Genomic DNA, 18,802 nt, shown 5'->3' on the forward strand with positions numbered 1-18,802 from the left:
AGATAGTGGTCGGAGTCGATGTTGGCGCCACGATAGGTCCTGACGTCGATAATGTCGGAGAAGTGCCGTCCGTCAATCAGAACGTGGTCGATTTGAGATTCCGTCTGCTGTGGTGATCTCCAGGTGTAACGATAAGGGAGGCTGTGTTGGAAAAAGGTGCTACGTATGGCCATATTTTGGAGGCGGCGAAATCAATGAGTCGTAGGCCGTTTTCGTTCGTTTGCTGGTGGGCGCTAAACTTACCAATCGTCGGTCTGAATTCCTCCTCCTGGCCTACCTGAGCGTTCAAATCTCCTATGATGATCTTGACGTCGTGGCTTGGGCAGCGGTCGTACTCGCGTTCGAGCTGCGCGTAAAATGCGTCCTTGTCATCATCAGTACTTCCGGAGTGTGGGCTGTGCACGTTTATTATGCTGAAGTTGAAGAATCGGCCCTTGATCCTCAACCTGCACATTCTTTCGTCGATCGGCCACCAACCGATCAAGCGCCTCTGCATATCACCCTTCACGATGAAAGCTGTTCCCAGCTCGCGTGTGTTGCCGCAGCTCTGGTAGATGATATGATTACCTCTAAACGTTCGCACCATGGATCCTGTCCAACACACCTCCTGCAGCGCTACGATGCCGAACCCGCGGTCCTTCAGTAGATCGGCGAGTATGCGGGTGCTCCCAATGAAGTTGAGAGATCGGCAGTTCCACGTACCGAGTTTCCAATCGCAAGTCCTTTTTGCTCGCTGGGGTCGTTGCCGTTAGTCTCGGTTCGTATTATTCTGTTGCTTATTTTCCGTTACAATGGGTTTTTACGGCTGGCTCGTAGGGCCTGACACCAACCCCCTACTTTCCGGAGGACCATAGTGCACAGTTGAGCTTAGAGTCCTTCCCTGGCACTCGGACGTAGATCTGCCGCCCCTAACATGGGGATCAGACGCTGTTGTGAGCCGCTCCTCCTGGAGAACAGACGCTCAGGTTTGCCGAAGCAAACCCCCCCCTTCCCTGTCAGCCTACGACCAAAGGTCCCACCGGGGTTGGTTACCCGATCTTCCCTAAGGTTGCTCATAGTTTCCGGCCGGTACCGCGTGGAGGTAGGGATAGGAGTAATATGATATCCTAGAGTTAGATTTAATGAACGAAACTTTTATGAAAATGCTCTTTTTCAATAAAATATATGATTTATTAAAAATAGGCTTTCAATTCCTTAAGTCACTGCCTACCTTTAGGCGTTATTCGCGGTTTGGAAGTTTTTAATCTTAAAATAACTCAAGAAGTACATAACTTGTAAGAATTTGGACAACATATTCGAAATCAGCGACCCCGAATTTAGTAAGTAAGGGTATGTTCAACACCAACGAACATCGATCACTGACATGATCAATGTTACCCCAAATCAACAAATTCAAAAATTAGATTAAAAAGCCTCTTTAAACATGATTAAAAGTTTTGCAATACCTTTTCGAGTAGCTTAACACATAATCAGAGGGCCAGTACTTGTTTTAAAAATATAAAACATGTAACATTTGCTTTCACAAGAGAATTATTCAAGAAAGATCGAAAATTCTGATCAATGTTACCCCGGATTACGGTACCTTTTTTAAGCACTTATAGCAATTGCTGATATAACTTAGTCAATTGTATACCAATGTGATTACAAACTGTACGTATTTTATCATGTGCTAAAAAATAAATGATTAGGTATTTATTGACATAGTTATAGCCGCAAGTGCTCAAATTAGGTACACCTGCCCAAATGGTGCAATACCCTACTTCTCCAAAAAAAATCGTCTTGGCTAGCCTAGGTGAAGTATACATTGATGACACGTACGGTTGAACATATGAAAGATGGGACGTAGAATAAAATATCTCTTTTTATTTGTTTTTTCAAAGAACTTTTCTTATTTCATCGGTCCCGGATATGACCCCAGACAAATAATTTTCTTCTATGATATTATGACGCACTTCTCTCTTCGGCCTGTCGTTGCTCTAACGGGCTCTGACACATAAAATTCATCTATAACCTTGTGTACAGCGTATAGTGAGGGAATACCGAAAAGTCTGCATCTTTGTCTAACTAAGATGAGGAAAGTTGTGTGTTATAAAAAAAAATCACTGAAACGTGCTTTAGAAAAAAAAAAACAGGTTTCGATTTTAAGGGGAAACATAACCCTCGGAGTCTGCCCTTTGCTACGCCAACACACATGTCACGGTGACTATTTGCGAACCATATCCATCTGAATTCCGTTTGCATTTACCTACTTCGTTGGTGGCAGACACACGTCCTTTATCTGCCCACAGTTAGAATCTCCTTTAACGAGCGATAATACTCACGAGAACGTTTTCCGATTTTCCCCATTCGTTTCAGTGCTCAACATCATCAGCGGCGAAGTGCAATCGTACTGGGAGCAACCTTACGCCCAGCCTTACTTCGACAATAGCACCCGGCGGGAGATAACCGCAACCGTGGGCCAATCTGCGCTGCTGCACTGCCGGGTGCGGAATCTGGGCGACCGGGCGGTAAGTGGCTCGTTTTCACCTATTTAAATGCATCGGCTATAGGGTACCTGGTCAGGGTGTTTGAAAATGCACGAAATTGTCATACGTTCTGTAGTTACTTCTTACAATCAAGAATTTTTTTTGTTATTTTTCTTTATTAAACTTTAGTTGTTTCGGATGCTTCTTCTTCTCATTTCAAAATTTAACTACAGCTAGTCCGCTTCCGATTGCAGGTATCCTGGATCCGGAAGCGTGATCTGCACATCCTCACGGTGGGCATCCTCACGTACACCAACGACCAGCGGTTCCAGTCGCTGCACACCGAGGGCAGCGACGAGTGGACACTGAGGATTACCTCGCCGCAGCCTCGCGATTCCGGCACGTACGAGTGTCAAGTGTCAACCGAACCGAAAATTTCACAAGCCTTTCGGCTCAGCGTTGTGGGTAAGTTTAGGGGCCACCGGCACCGGTCCGCTTCATTTCGTAGGCGTGGGCAGTTTGGTCACGCGTCAATCCTATTTTGCCAGCTGGTTATTGCAACAAAATTTCTAACAGAATCCCAAATGCAAATGACAGGATTACTTTCCGAGAACGATGTGAAGCTTTATTGAAAGGCTTCAAAGGTAGAATATGCATTTTAACTGATACAATGTAGCGATCGACACTGTTTACGTATGAGCGAGTTTTACATTTCAATGAGCAAATAAATAATTTTAATGTATGCTTGTAACTTCCTTGCAAAACGATCAGGAAAAGGGTGATTTGAATGCATGGATTGCACTACATTTGTGTAATCAATCAATACATATCAATGGCGTTCATTATCATAGTGTTGTGTCTATGGAACTCAATGCTTCTGACTTTGAGATAACTTATCAGATAGTAATCCCATATCATATTCATGTATTCAGCTAGGTGCCTACTTTACCTCGATATCTTGATGGTGAAGGAGTTACTTTGCGCCGATTGTACCGTATGCGTGATAATTTTTGCACCATCGTACAAATAAGGTACCCATATCACCTGTACACACAATGTCTTGGTTTTTATTGCATGTACGTAAGCTCTAACTCATATCACAGTAGGTTGCGGGTAAAAAAATCCGATTTCTTAAGTTTAAAATTTGCACCATGAAGGGGTAGCAGCGGTAGTCGGGACTTGTCCACGCGCAAATGTTAATAAAGACATTTCTGGAGTGTTCAGGAGAACCGTAAAACAGTCTTAGACCGAAAAAAAGCAAGGGCAACTATTCCCGAAGGTGTCCAGTCCACTGGTCGTCCAAGGTTAACATGGATTAAGAAAGCTATCGCTGCCACCAAAAATAAGGTTTGGGTGAATTATATGCGCTCAATGAGAAAAATGGCAAAGAAACGCGAAATCAGCGACTTAACGGCATGGCATATCGAAAAGGAAAATTACGGTGGTCTTTATGATCCTTCGACCACAGAAAAAAACTTACATTATTACCAATGGCATCCAGGAGCTACGAGTAGCGCCATATAAGAATGTCTTGAATTTGCCCGAACGCAACCTCCGTTTTTTTCGATTTCCGAAAAACTATCGATCCGTACCAAATTCCAGAATCAATAGTTATTATAACTTTTGTTTGTGTGCCAATGTCTACACCATTATGCAATGTCAAAATAAAAAAATAAATTCAAAAATTGTTAATCTTGACTTTGACACTACCACGGATACTTTTCGACATTTGCGCGTGGACAAATCACGAGCTAGGTTGCCACTTAGTCATTATGCAAGTGTAAAACTAAGAAAATCAACACTTTTTATTCACAGCCTACTAGGATATGAGTAATAGCTTAAATGCCTGCAAATAAAACCAATACATTGTCTTCACAAGTCAAACTGGAATTTTATTTGACGATGGTGCAAACATTATCACGCATACGGTATAATAGAGCATCATCTCCGTTGGTATTCCGACGTTCCCAAAAGTATCCTCAGCAATTCAGCAGCTATAATAATCCACATTTCTCAATGATCTTTGCACCAGAAAATGCCAATGTACAAGATGATGCCTTTTTCACACGGTTTATGCATCACGTTTGCTCCAGAGGCACATTATCATCCATTTGGGACATTAGTACTTACTTACATTTATACCTTACTAGCTGGCCCGGCAAACTTTTTCTTGCCAAGCTTGTGGTGGTTTGACAGCTTTTGAGCTTATTTAAGCACCGCACTCTAGATTGCTTTAATTTCGATCGTGTTGATTTCCTTCCCAGCTCATGAAAAATCAGTCCTTCATCAATTTGATTACTTTTCTAGTTGATTTTCGGAACTTTTTGTACATATAAACACAGCCACCATGAATACGAATCGAAACGTGCAAGGGTCATGCTGATCGGTTCGGTCATTTGTGAGTTTTGTTGCCTCAAAGGAACTTCAAACTCATTTTTATATATATAGATAAAAATGAGTTTGAAGTCCCTTTGAGGCAACAAAACTCACGAACGGCCGAACCGATTAGCATGACCCTTGCACAGTTCGATTCGTATTCATGGTGGCTGTGTTTATATGTATTAAAAGTTACAAAAATGAACTGAAAAACAAGAAATATTAAGAAAATACTGAGATATGTGTGAACTGGGTACAAAGTCAACATGACCGCAAGAAAACCAATCTAGAGTGCTGTGCTGTAATGACCTCAACAGCTGTCAACCACCACAACTGGCAAGACAAAGTTTGCCGGGACAGCTATAATAATCCACATTTCTCAATGATCTTTGCACCAGAAAATTCCAATGTACAAGATGATGCCTTTTTCACACGGTTTATGCATCACGTTTGCTCCAGAGGCACATTATCATCCATTTGGGACATTAGTACTTACTTACATTTATACCTTACTAGCTGGCCCGGCAAACTTTTTCTTGCCAAGCTTGTGGTGGTTTGACAGCTTTTGAGCTTATTTAAGCACCGCACTCTAGATTGCTTTAATTTCGGTCGTGTTGATTTCCTTCCCAGCTCATAGAAAATCAGTTCTTTTTCAATTTTGTTTCTTTTCTAGTTGTTTTTCGTAACTTTTTATACATATAAACACAGCCACCATGAATACGAATCGAAACGTGCAAGGGTCATGCTGATCGGTTCGGTCATTTGTGAGTTTTGTTGCCTCAAAGGGGCTGCAAACTCATTTTTATATATAAAGATAGATAGATAGATTGATTATAAAGCAACTATACTCCAAGGCCCACGTGTTTAATTGAGCATCATCTTCGTCGGTGTTACAACCCAAGAAATATTTTGTTGACTAAGTATTTAGTCTTGTAGGGCTGAAAGATCCTCTTCTAGCTTATTTAACTGAAAAATTTTACTTGGGAAGTCTTTTAACTTACACAAACTCTTCAAACAGATCAATCACTACATCATCATTAACACCACTAGGCCTGCATTTGTCTCTACACGCAACCTTGTACTTCGTCCATGTCACGTGCATAGTCAAGTCTTCTCTCGCAATATCCCTCTTCAGAGAAACAAAAACTTTCTTCATTGCCATACGACCAATGCCAATGAGATCAACATCGTTTCCAAAGCTGAGGAGTGTGTGCGATCGTGTGGCATGATAGTAGCATTTTTTTGCATGCCAGACCTCCAAAATGATCCTTGGAGTGCAATACATATTGGACAGTAAATTTGAAAATACATTGCCTTGGTTCATTCCATCCCAGGTCACAAACAAGGTAGTCTGTGGCCAAACACTTGATTACAATCCATGGGGCTGTCCATAAACCACGTGGTCATGAGGGGGGGGGGGGGTTCGGCCAATGACCATTTTGTATGGACTAATAAAAAAATTTGTATGGACTGATGACCCCAAGGGGGGGGGGGGTTGAGAAGTCCCAAAAAAATGACCACGTGGTTTATGGACAGCCCCCATCCAGCGTTGCGCGTATTAGACTAATTGGTTTTACCGGAAAGCCATGTTCAGCCAAAGCTTCTTCAACTGAATTGTATGCTGCTTTTTAATCAGTGAGCAGATGGTGAGCCTGCAAGTTGAATTCTTGGAATTTAGAAGCATCTGGAGTACTACTGTTCGTTAGGAGAACTGCTGTGTGCATTTTTTAAATTTTAGGTATTCACTTATTAAGCTTAGATTTCTTTATGGAGCCAACAATTATACGATATATGCGTATCTCTTCCAAAGCCTTAAGTAGGCGGACGTCGTTCCAACACCCAATTTTTTTGTAGATGGAGTAATGTAGGACAAAAGTATACAGTGAGCCTTTCTTTGCGCTTACTTACATGACGCTTGATGCTCGATTGTATACTGTATGCTGTGTTGATGCTTGATACGATTTGTAGCGGTGAGTCTACGCCGAATGAAGTATCCGCCTCCACTACTGGTCTCGGTCCTGGGCCAATCGCTTCCATGCGCGCTTCCATGAACGTTCAGAGTCCTTAGGTCCTCCTCATCTGCGAAAAGCCAACGTGTGCGCGATCTTTTACGAAGCCGACGACCCTATCCTGATTCTCTGCTGAATATGATTTTAGCTTGTCGTTCTTCCGGCATACGAGCTACTTGCCCAGCTCACCACAGCCTGTCGTATTTTATTCCCTTCACTATATCCATCTTTTTATAAACTTGGTACAATTCGTATTTTATGCTACTTCGCCAAATGCCATCCTCCAGTTTACCGCCGAGTATTGTTCGCAGCACTTGACCTTCGAAGACTCCAAAGGCTCTCCAATCAATTTCTTTCAACGTCCACGCTTCATGACCAAGCAACCAGAAGAATCAGAGTCTTGTATTATGCGAGCTTTGTCTACGGGACTTCAGCTGGTTTCGCAGACCGAAATAAGCCCAATTTGAAGCCTCAATCCATCTTCCCACCTCGCGGGTAACATTATTATCACAATTCACTAGAGTAGCAAGATAAACAAATTCGTCCACAACATCAAACTTTTCACCATCTAGCACCACTTTGCCACCACTACCACGGTCGGACCGACGTTGACCTCCAGGAATCATGTACTTGGTCTTTGTGGTGTTAATCATTTGTCCAATCCTCGTAGTCTTCCTTTTAAAAGGTATGAACACCTTTTCCACGACCCGACGATCGATTCCGATGATGTCGATATCGTCAGCGAATCCCAGAAGCATATATGCGCTCGCGTGACAATGGTCACGCTCCTTTGCACGCCAGCTCTTCTTACCGCTCCTTCCAGTGATATGGTGAACAGTAAGTTCGAAAGAGCATCGCCCTGCTTCAGTCCATTTAAGGTTACGAACGATGACGAAACTTCATCCGCAATCCATACACTTGATTTCGACCCGTCAAGCGTCGCACAAATTTGTCTAATCAGCTTTGTCGAAAAACCATGTTCTATCATTATCTGCCAAAAACTCATTTCTCTTCACTAAATCGTACGCCGCCTTGAAATCAATAAACAGTTGATGGATCTGCAAGTTATACTGCCGAAATTTATAGAGAATCTGCCGCAGGGTTCGCAGGGTTAACATCTGATCGGTCGTTGATCGGTCCTCGCGAAAACGCGCCTGTTGTCCGCCGACAATGGACTCCTCAATCGGCATGAGTTTGACCAACGGATAGGCGAAAAATCCAAAGGAATTGTCTAATCAATATTTAAGGAATTTTTTGAAAAGTTCAAACACATTCAGACGGAATCACTGAAGATGATATACTGATTTATCGACCGTATTCTATAATTAACTTGATGATTTTGTGGCTATATCGGTCTCTTTCGCACGACAGAAGTTTCACGCATTCGATGTATTCGTTCAATACATGTCCTACTTGCCTGATTTCACCTTCTATAAAATTTTCACACTTGTTCGCTACCTAGCGAATTCTATCATATCTATCATTTCATTATCCACTTTGATCTCTGCTCCCTTATACTATGAGTAGAAAGAGACCGATATAGCCACAAAATCATCATGTTAAGGGCGGACGGGACGGTCGGGGAAATATCCGCCATTGCTCTGTTGCTACTAAGATGGTAATTTCAGATTCTACTTCATATTTTGCAACAAAAACCTATCACTGTGTATGCTCACTTGCAGTGCATATGCTGATTGTTTTTCAGCATCTTCAGTGCGATAGAACTCGAGATTACCATCTTCAAAAACGCGAGGCAAATTGTTAGAAAGAGAGGCAAGATAGGAAAAATAACACGGCGTCCCGTTTCACCTTAATCACTGAAGATGTTTCCAGAAGAATTGACGAGGCAAATCAGGAACAAATAGTGAAAGGAATACTAAAATTCCTAAAATAGTAGAAGGAATACTAAAATAAATGGCTAAAAATTTCAAAAGTAATTTCTGAAAAAAATCCTACGGGAATCAATAAAAGCAACGTATTTGAAAAATCCCAAAAAAATGACCACGTGGTTTATGGACAGCCCCTATGGCACGAACGCTCGACACGCATACAAATGCAACATTCGCATATACCGACACTATACCAACAAAAGCTTCCAGCCGACGATGCTTCGCGATAAGCTCATGGACATCATCGAAAGCGATGAAAAGAAAGGTTTAGCTGGATGGCAACTGCCCAAGTAACACAAGATGTTATATAATAGTTTAAATTTCACTATTAATACACAGCGAGGTGTATTTTTCTTGAATTATTTACTTCATTTTGATTACTTATATAATCAAAACAGCGCAAAAAATGGCGGCTTATAAAACATCTTGTATGTAATATAAGATGTATCTTAAAACACTTATAATACTCAAAATTTTGATCAAGGAACACGTCATCCAACTCAAAAAATATATCAAGATATCTATTAGTAATGTAATTTGCAAATAACATTTACAAAACAATCACATTTATTTGCATTATACAAACATTGTCGGTATGTGTCGAGAGGAGGAGTTCCAATGAGAGATGACGTCCAGGATAGTTTGTGAGCAGAAATTATTCGGCCGCACAGGAAATTCTGGAACAACTGGCTTTAGATCAACTCTTTCCATTTAAATTTTCAATCTGACGAGTTGCACCAACAAATCCATTACCAAGTTTACTGGACTGATCTTTTCTCTGGCCACCGACTTCTGCAACCTGCACAAAGGTAACATCAAGCAGGATTTCATCTCGACATCTTCATCGGTGATCTTTACAGCTTCGCAATCTGAGTGGAATTCGTCCACTTCATTTGGGAATATTCTGCAAAGTGTGTTAATGTATATTGTGCTAAATTAAAAGTGATTCAATTTAATTTGTGATTTGAAACTTTTATTGATTCAATTGGTTTTAATCTTGTATATATGCAAAATATTTAGATTTGATAATGATATTCGTGATGTGTTTACATTCTCATAGAATGCCAACATTGTTACTCTCAATATTCATTTGCATGATGCTCTAGTAATGTTATACAGGGTGTTAGGTTCGTGAGTGCAAACTTTTTAAAGGCTGATAGAGGACCATAAATGGTGAAAAAAATTGTTCTACGCATATGGTCAAATCTCAAGCGTTACGTAGTTATTGAACTTCCCATGTTTTTTACTCTTATTGCCTTAACTGGCTATAACTTGAAAATGATCAAATTCATCACAGTTTTTTGACCCTTATACGAAAAATTATTGAATTTTATATCAAATCGCATCTTCGAACCGATTGATTTAGTTAAATAACTAAGTTTTCTAGAGCAAATAGCTCAAACGTAGCGTGTTCTAATTTGAATTTGTCAATTATCTTTGAAAAATGTGTAATAAATTAAAATTTCTTCTTAGGAAAAGTTGTGGCCCCTGTTTTACTGTACAATTCGTTCTTGACATCAAACTTCAGTCTCTTATCTGCAAGGAGAAGGGAGGCTAAGGCTTTCAAATGTAAAGAGGGGAGGGTAAGAAGGATTTCAAGGGTGCTTAGGCGGGTAGTTCAGAGTGTTTTCAAGTATTTCAAGACGTTTCAAAGCGTTTTAAGGTGTTTCAGGGGGTTTCTGAGGCAGGCTTCCCAAAAGTACCGCATCATGACAGCATTTTGATGGCTATCACACTCTTATTCCCATGACAGCCTTGTGAATGCATGGTTCATGACAGCCCACAGAATAAAACTCATGCGACGTACAACATCACTGTCGGGAACTGCTCACATCGTCTGCTTTCGCTGTGCGGTCGTTCGCCGATGACAACCTCGGCTCTCACCCAAACCGTCTCTCGTTGGCTGTACCCGAAGTGACGAAAATCGCTGCGCTCGGCCCGAGCATTTTACTTCTGTTGAACGTGTCGAGTATCGTGGTATCCCACGCTCAAAATTTTCGACGCATTTAATGTATTATGTATTTTTTTCAAATAGAGAATATGCACTTGTAAGTCTTGTTCTAGTAGAGTATTTTGCATAGTATTATTTTTTATTGGCATGTGAAATGCACTGCCATGTTTTCAATATAAAAGAGAGTTTAATCTCACATCAGTGGTATATTTTAGCCAGATTACAATTTTGAAAAACACTGGCACAAACTTCTTTCCGCCCCTGGAGCTTCTTGTGAAAGGCATATCATGTTTGTAAAAAAAATATTTATTGAGAACATATTTTGTGAATAACTTTTAGCGTTAACCATGTGCTCCCGTGACAGCCTATGACACCCTTTATGCGACAGCCGGCTTGGTTAGCTGAAGATTGTCATCGCCATGCGGCCAACAATACTTACGACGCTTCCCACTCGGCTCGATACGACTCGAGTATGCAACTGTCAGGCAAGCAGCCGAAGCAGCGGCTGTTTCAATACATCTCTCGCTCATGCGTGTGCGTGCTGTTGGCGATACATTTCTTACTGATGATGTTGCACACGGTAACGAGAGATGGTCTGCACACATAAGAGAGTGTCGATTCAGCCTTGCGCGGGCTGTAGCGAGAAGGCTGTACATTTGGAAAGCCTGTTCTGAGGCGTTTTGGGGGCTTTGCAGGCTCTCAGGTGAGCTTCACTATAAATTGAGAGGGGTTTTAGAGACGTTTAAACCGTTCCATGTGTTTGAGGGAGATTCAGGACGCTTCCCAAAAATCATTTTGAAGGCCAGTCATGAAAAGGTTTCAAGATCCGTCATAAATTCTTATGTGTTTTGCTTTGGTTTTATGTTGGTTTTAAGAACCCTCTTCTAGTTTATTTCACCAAAAAATATTACTTGGGTTGAGAGGTTTTGTACGATGCCTGAGAGTTCTCATGCTAGTTTAACGCAGGTTTGACCCTCGAGGATTCGCGTCTTCGGCCACCCTCAGCGACACCACGCTCACGCTTGGTACCAAAAGCGTTATTTTTCAGGGTACGTGTACTCAGTCAGTACATGACGCGTCAGTACATGACGCGGCCACTCCCGGGCTAATGAGGGTTTCGGATGTGTCCCAAAGCGCTTCAAAGCTTTTCAGGGCGTTACAGGAGGTTTCAGGAAACAACACATGGTTGCATGAGAAAACTGTATTCAGTGTATTCCTTATACTCCAATAGATCACCGATTACGCATGTAGAACACGAACGCATCACACATGTCATATGAGAGTTGCGGCAGCACAGATTTTGGTTGTATAGAAGTTAATTCGACGTTTTTCTCGCATTGTGTCAGAATTACGTCAAATTCTATATAACACAAATTTTCGCTGAAATAACTCTTATATGACATGCATGATGCTTGGACAGATGACCCAAACTCTAGGGAATTCTTGGATACTCCTATACCATCATATAACCCACCCCTTGATAGAACATAGATGCCTTATTTGTGTAAGTAAGAACCTTGGTCTTAAAGCTCTTACAAACTTGTTCTTGGAGATCCTTTAGCAACAAATGAACTCATAACTTGACAGCACATAGTTGCATAGGGCTGTGTAAGCATGAATTTTATTCATAAGAAAATATTCATAATAGATCACTGATTACGCTAGTAGATCAGATAGCCCAAACTCCAGGGAGTTCTCGGATACTCTTAAAATTTTAACCCTTTAACCGTAAACGCCCCTTAACTCTTAGCTCTGATTTTTCCTCGTAAGTCAACTAAATCCCTAATCTTTACTACTCCAGCTGCTCTAAATGTCATCAAATACCTTATATGTATTTGAGAATGATTGATATTTTTCGGTGATCACTGAAAAATATCAATAATTCCCAAATATAAAACTCGAGGGTGACCAAAACCCTGAAAAATAATCAAATTTCATTTAGGTAACGTTACAAAAATGACGGGACCTAAGTAGTTTTTACCTAAATGGAGGTTTGGGTGTATAAGGATTGTTTTGATCGGTTTCATAGCCAAGTGTACATGGCAAATTTACAAACACATTTCTCCACGACATTGGTAGACCAGAGCTTGTAACAAAGATCGTGGAGCATTCTCTAGTGAATATTCTGACTTTTCGAATAGAACTCCACCATTGAATAGCAGTCCTACCACTCAGGGTTTTTTTTTAAAGAAATTACTTGATACATTTTTTTTAATTCTTGGATTTTATTTGTTCTATTTTGAAAAGGAAAGAGCTTTATTTATATCTTGTTGCAACGGTTCAGGTATTGATGTAATTAGGAACATGAAGTCTTTCGATTCGTTAGAAAATGGCGTGAGAGGTCTTAACCTTCCAGGACGCGCATCATCAAGCAATCGAAACTGCACTGCGCTCGCGCTGTAAACGACCAGCGAGGTTTTTTTGGTAGTGTTGTACTGTTTTACAACAACGCGCATCTTGAAGGGTTAAAGAGAGGAAAGGTTCAACTTGTGGCACTTGAGTGGCATTTCCAATACAAGAAATGTGTTTGCTGTCCTGATGCTTCTTCATCGACTTTGGGATGGCCTCCCAAAGGCCTCCGAAGTTGAGAGACTTCACCAGGATGAATTTTAAGTTGCATTTCTGTCATGATATTGCATCATTGCTAACACATATTATGCTCCCTAGTGCCAAATTTCATCGTTGATTTCATTCACTAGCATAAGAGCTTGTTTTTTCAACCTTCCATCATGTACCGACAACACGGAACGACTATAGCGTATCAATTTCGCTCGAACATTACCTTCCTAAGTGGCCTTGTCGTTTTGGTTGATTAGTTTGGACTCGTACACTGCACTTGAAGAGTTTTCAGGTATTATTTCATAATCCAATCACAATTTAACCGTTGAGGTTGCCGTCTCAATTATACCTATAAATAGTACACGGTCAACCTGTGCCCTCGTAAATGTAGCTGCAATAAAAGTCCTGGGCCTCCCCGGGGGCCAGATTTCCAAACAGTAAACAACATCCGTGCTTGCTTACCAACAAACAATAAGCTTTATCACGCAATCGGCGATACAACAATACATCCCAGCACGCATTGTTACCAGTTACCAGGCATGTATAATAAATCAATCCTCCAGAGTGAAATCAATATCAGCCCTGGTAAAACACATTCACGGCATGCCAACACCAGCAATGCGATACCATCTGCTCCAATTAGAAACAACCAACAGGGCACAGACGCTATGGGATTGAGTTAACTTCATTAAATGTTCTTCAAATTTTAACATCATTACTGAATTAAATCAAATTATTCTAATTTCGTGTTAATGATATCCATCCATGGTTCAATATTTGGTTCCCAACGTGATAACACATTCGTTTCTCCACTGACGATGATTGGTTGAAACCATACCATGAATTAGAGCTCCCCTTTCCACTACTCCCTCGAACTCGGATGATCGTTATCATTCCTAAAACCAGCAGTTCATTTTTCACTTGGGTCATCCGGGCGACCCTCAGCCTTGCCAAAGCCACGAAAACAAAATCCATTATTACACAAGTCTATTTCGAACGGTTACATTGGTTTGCTTTTATTTATCGACATGGGTGGCACATTCGATTGGCGGTGGGAGGAGGTGGCTCGTGGATTCAAACGGACGGACCGTTGGTGAAGCCGATTTCCCATCCATCCAACCGAATGGAACGATGAGACAATAATTTATGTGTTTATTTTTCCACTTGTCCGAAAATTACCCACCAATTACGGGTGGCATGTCCGCGTTCCTGTGTTCGATGGACGGCTTGACTGCCCTGTCGATACAGCACGCCACATTAAGCATATACACATGAATAAGAAGGTTGGGGAAGATTGGACGAAATGCATCTTCGATGTCTTCTGGCACTTGAGGAATGAACACTTCTGATTACTTTTCAAAATATAAACTCCTAATATGCCTGTCTCAACGTTAAAACTGATCTAACAGAGACCTTAGTCGATAGTCCATTGCCCGTAAGGAATGAAGGTCCTAAAGTGAAGGTGAAAGGTGCTCTCGACTGTGTCGTTGATGGCTGCTGTGACTGTACTCCAGCAGTGCTCTAGTGGGCTACATAGAGCTCACTCTTGTCTGGCAACGCTGCATCTAGATTTTGCGCGTATGCTGAGACGACATCCGGTTTTTTCAATCGCTCTAGGTTGTACCGTGGCGGTCTCCGGTACCGTGGATTGTTGACGGCGGGTGTTATTGGACACAGTTTGACCATGCTGAAGTTGAAGAATCGGCCCTTGATCCTCAAACTGCACATTCTTTTGTCAATCGACCACCCACCAAACACGCGTTTGTGCTGTCGCTTATCATGATGAAAGCTTCATGCTTTTTTTTCAGTTTTCCCGTTCTTATTCTAATTTCCTATCCGAACAGTTCCGATAGCTCATTTTGAGCCATTTTCTCCATCACACGAAGGAACGTCAGTTCTTCCCACCAAAACAAGAGGCGGACACAACAGAACAGACATTGCTAACTGCTGTTTGACTGGCCTTGAATGTGTCTAGTGGTTGCGTCAGTCGGAAGGAAATAGATCCACGAAACGGTGAGCTATGAAAAATGAGCTCGGTAAGTATTACCGCCGACACTGACTGGTATACCCCACATACAAACAAGCGGGCATTACTGGCGTAAATCGTGACGCCATCCATAAGGACGTAAAATCTTCTTTTCTGGAAAGGAAGCCAAAAGTGGAAATAAGTGCCGCATACCAACGTCACGGTTTGGGTTCGGTTTTAGAAGGGTTCAAAGACACTCGAGTCCTATTTTAAGTTTATGAGGGGTACGTAATCAAATACCGCATCATCTGTAGAAGGTGGGTTTATAATCCGGATAGAATTAACTGACGCGGACTTCATATATAGTTTTATATCGCGATTCTTTATTTAGATTCTGTGGTAAAGTAAACATATAATTATCAGACAATTTTGAGATATATGCCAACAGCAAACGGTTGTTTCTTTTCTTACGCGTTTTTTGATATTTTTATCATCAGCGACGTCAGGGTAGTGATTTTGTGAACTTGTTGTAACAACGATAATCTGACCAGTCAGAACGCTAACACAATTCTTGAATCGCTCGACTTTGTCGTGGATTTATGATTTTATTGTTCTCCGGCAGTTCCTTAGAGGGGCCACATCGACCTCGCCCTCGTCTGGCAACGCTGCCTCGAGATTCTGCGCGTATACTGAGGCGACCTACGGTTGCTTCAGTCGCTCATTCAGTCGAGATTCGAATGAACTGGATAGTTCACCTGAAATCCTTACGCTGTTCAGCACACCGTCCATCGTTGCTCTTATCAATCTGGTGAGCTTCCCGGGAAAGCAGTTCTCGTCCATAATTTGGCCATAGCTCTGTGCAGTCGATACTATCGTATGCCGCTTTGAAGTCGATGAACAGGTGGTGCGTTGGGACCTGCTATTCACGGCATTTCTGGAACATTTGCCGTGCGGTGAAGATCTGGTCCGTTGTCGACCGGCCGTCGATGAAACCGGCTTGGTAACTTCCCACAAACTCATTTACTTCAGGTGATCGACGACGGAAGATGATCTGGGATAGCACTTTGTAGGCGGCATTCAAAATGGTAGTCGCTCGAAAGTTCTCACACATTAACTTGTCGCCTTTCTTGTGGATGGGACAGATTATCCCTTCCTTCCACTCCTCCGGTAGCTGTTCGGTTTCCCAGATCTTGACTACTAACTGGTGCAGACAGGTGGCCAACTTTTCCGGGCCCATCTTGATGAGTTCTGCTGCGATACCGTCCTAACCAGCCGCTTTGTTGTTTTTGAGCTGGTGGATGGCATCCTTAACTTTCCTCAGCGTGAGAGTTGGTTCGCTCCCGTCTTCTGCTGCAGCAACATAGTCATTTTCTGCGCTGCCTTGGTCCTCCGTGCCTACATTCTCTTCGCCATTCAGGTGCTCGTCGAAGTGCTGCTTCCACCTTTCGATCACCTCACGTTTGACCGTCGGGAGGCTCCCGTCCTTATCCCTGATTTCGGCTTGTGGCACGTAGCCTTTGCGGAATGCGTTGAGCTTCTGGTAGAACTTACGCGTTTCTTGTGAACGGCACAGCAGTTCCATTTTCTCGCACTCCGCTTCTTCCAGGCAGCGCTTTTTCTCCCGGAAGAGACGGGTCTGCTGCTTCCGCTTCTGTCTGTATCGCTCCACATTCTGTCGGGTTTCATGCTGCAGCATTACCGCCCGCGCTGCCTTCTTCTCCTCCAGAACCGCTCTGCACTCCTTGTCGAACCAATCGTTTTGTCGACTCCGTTCTACGTACTCGATAGTGCTCTCGGCTGCGTTGTTGATGGCTGCTTTGACTATACTCCAGCAGTCCTCTAGAGGGGCCACATCGAGCACACCCTCGTCCGGCATCGCTGCCTCGAGATTCTACGCGTATGCGGTGGCGACATCCGGTTGCTTCAGTCGCTCTTGATCGTACCGGGGCGGCCGCCGGTGCTGTACATTGTTAACAACGGATAGTTTTGGGCGCAGTTTAACCATCACCAGGTAGTGATCAGAGTCGATATAAGCGCCACGATAGGTCTTGACGTCGATAATGTCGGATAAGTGCCGTCCATCACTCAAAACGTGGTCGATTTGCGATTCCGTTTGTTGTGGTGATCTCCAGGTGTAACGATACGGGAGGCTGTGCTGGAAGAAGGTGCTATGAATGTCCATGTTCTTGGAGGCGGTGAAATCGATGAGGCGTAGGCCATTTTCGTTCGTCAGCTGAACTTTCCAATCGTCGTCGGTCTGAATTCCTCCTCCTGGCCTACCTGAGCGTTTAGATCCCCTATGATGATCTTGACGTCGTGGTTTGGGCAGCGGTCGTACTCGCGTTCACGTTGGCATATGAATGTAGTTCGAAAACTCATTGTATTACAATTTAGTTTCGATTTGTAGACACTTGGAAAATAATGTTACAAAATTGTGTCAAATTTATTTATTCTGGAATGTTTCAAATAATTTAAGCAAGGATTCTACTTAAGGTTTCTCTGTTCATGGATTTCTTTGAACATTTCTCCAGCAATTCCTCCAGAGATTCTTTCAGGAATTGTCCAGTAATTTTCTTTGGCACTTCTTCAGCAGTTTTCAAGAAACTTTTCAAAAGATTCATCTTGAAACTGATCCAAGAGTTTTCTAAGAAATTTATTCAGAAAATCTTCCTGGGATTTAAAGAATTTTAAAGGAAAATTCATTCAAAGATTTCTACATAAGTTCATACTTGTACTCGTTCATGCATTTTTAACACATTAAAAAATTGCTATCGAAACATTGTCAAAAAATGTCTATGAGATTTGGAATTTCTCCGAATAATTTTCTAGAAATTTTTCGAGAAATTGTTTTAGGAATTTCTCCAGGAATTTCTGCAAATGTATGTTTAAAGTATGTAGTTCTTGAGTTATTGTTTTATAAAGATTCGAAGATTCTTTCCGAAATTCCTGAAGTTGCTTCAAGTATTCCTTTAGGTATAGCTTTGAATAAATTTTAGGCTTCCCTCAGTGATTCATTCGGAATTATTTTTTCAAAGATTCTCTCTTCGTTTCTTTCAGAAATAGCTTTTGAATCTAATCCTTAGCATTATTTAAAAAAAAGACACTACACCGTCTTCAACCAGAGGTTGTACAGACTGAACAAGCACAAACATATGACAACGGACAACACACATAACACCCAGTGGCCCAGTGGAGAATTTTCCGTTTGACAAAAAGTTTTCCCCGACTGGAGCGGGAATCGAACCCACACTCCGAAGCTTACGAAACGCCTAGATGACTGACGCCTCTAGCCGCACGGCCACGAAGCCCACAATAAATTTTCAATTAATTACTATATTCAAGTTTTGTGGTGATTGAAAGTAAAATCGAGAGTTATGGTTTCATTTTGTTGCTCAGTGAAAATTTTCAGAGACAGAAAAATGAATGCAAAAGTGAGAAATTTCATTCACAAAAATGAATTTTATATTGATCCCTCAGTTTGGAATTCTCAAAATTCACGTTGATTATACTCGTTGAAAATTAAATTTTTAAACTCTACTTGAGATGATTCTCTAAGGGATTTTTAGGTAATTTCTGGAAGAGTTTCT

The 18,802-nt window shown here is 41.8% G+C and overlaps 1 protein-coding gene across 1 annotated transcript in view; it reads left to right on the forward strand.

The window, feature by feature from the left end:
• Window positions 1–18,802, forward strand: part of LOC109422513 (limbic system-associated membrane protein) — a 531,904-nt gene that overhangs the window by 411,663 nt on the left and 101,439 nt on the right. Inside the window, exons 3-4 of the mRNA XM_062861330.1 lie at window positions 2,356–2,507; window positions 2,720–2,930. Of these exons, the coding sequence (XP_062717314.1) occupies window positions 2,356–2,507; window positions 2,720–2,930 (363 nt within the window). The remainder of the gene's footprint in view (window positions 1–2,355; window positions 2,508–2,719; window positions 2,931–18,802) is intronic.

Source organism: Aedes albopictus, chromosome 3 (genome assembly GCF_035046485.1).
Source record: "Aedes albopictus strain Foshan chromosome 3, AalbF5, whole genome shotgun sequence".
Lineage (NCBI taxonomy): Eukaryota > Metazoa > Arthropoda > Insecta > Diptera > Culicidae > Aedes > Aedes albopictus.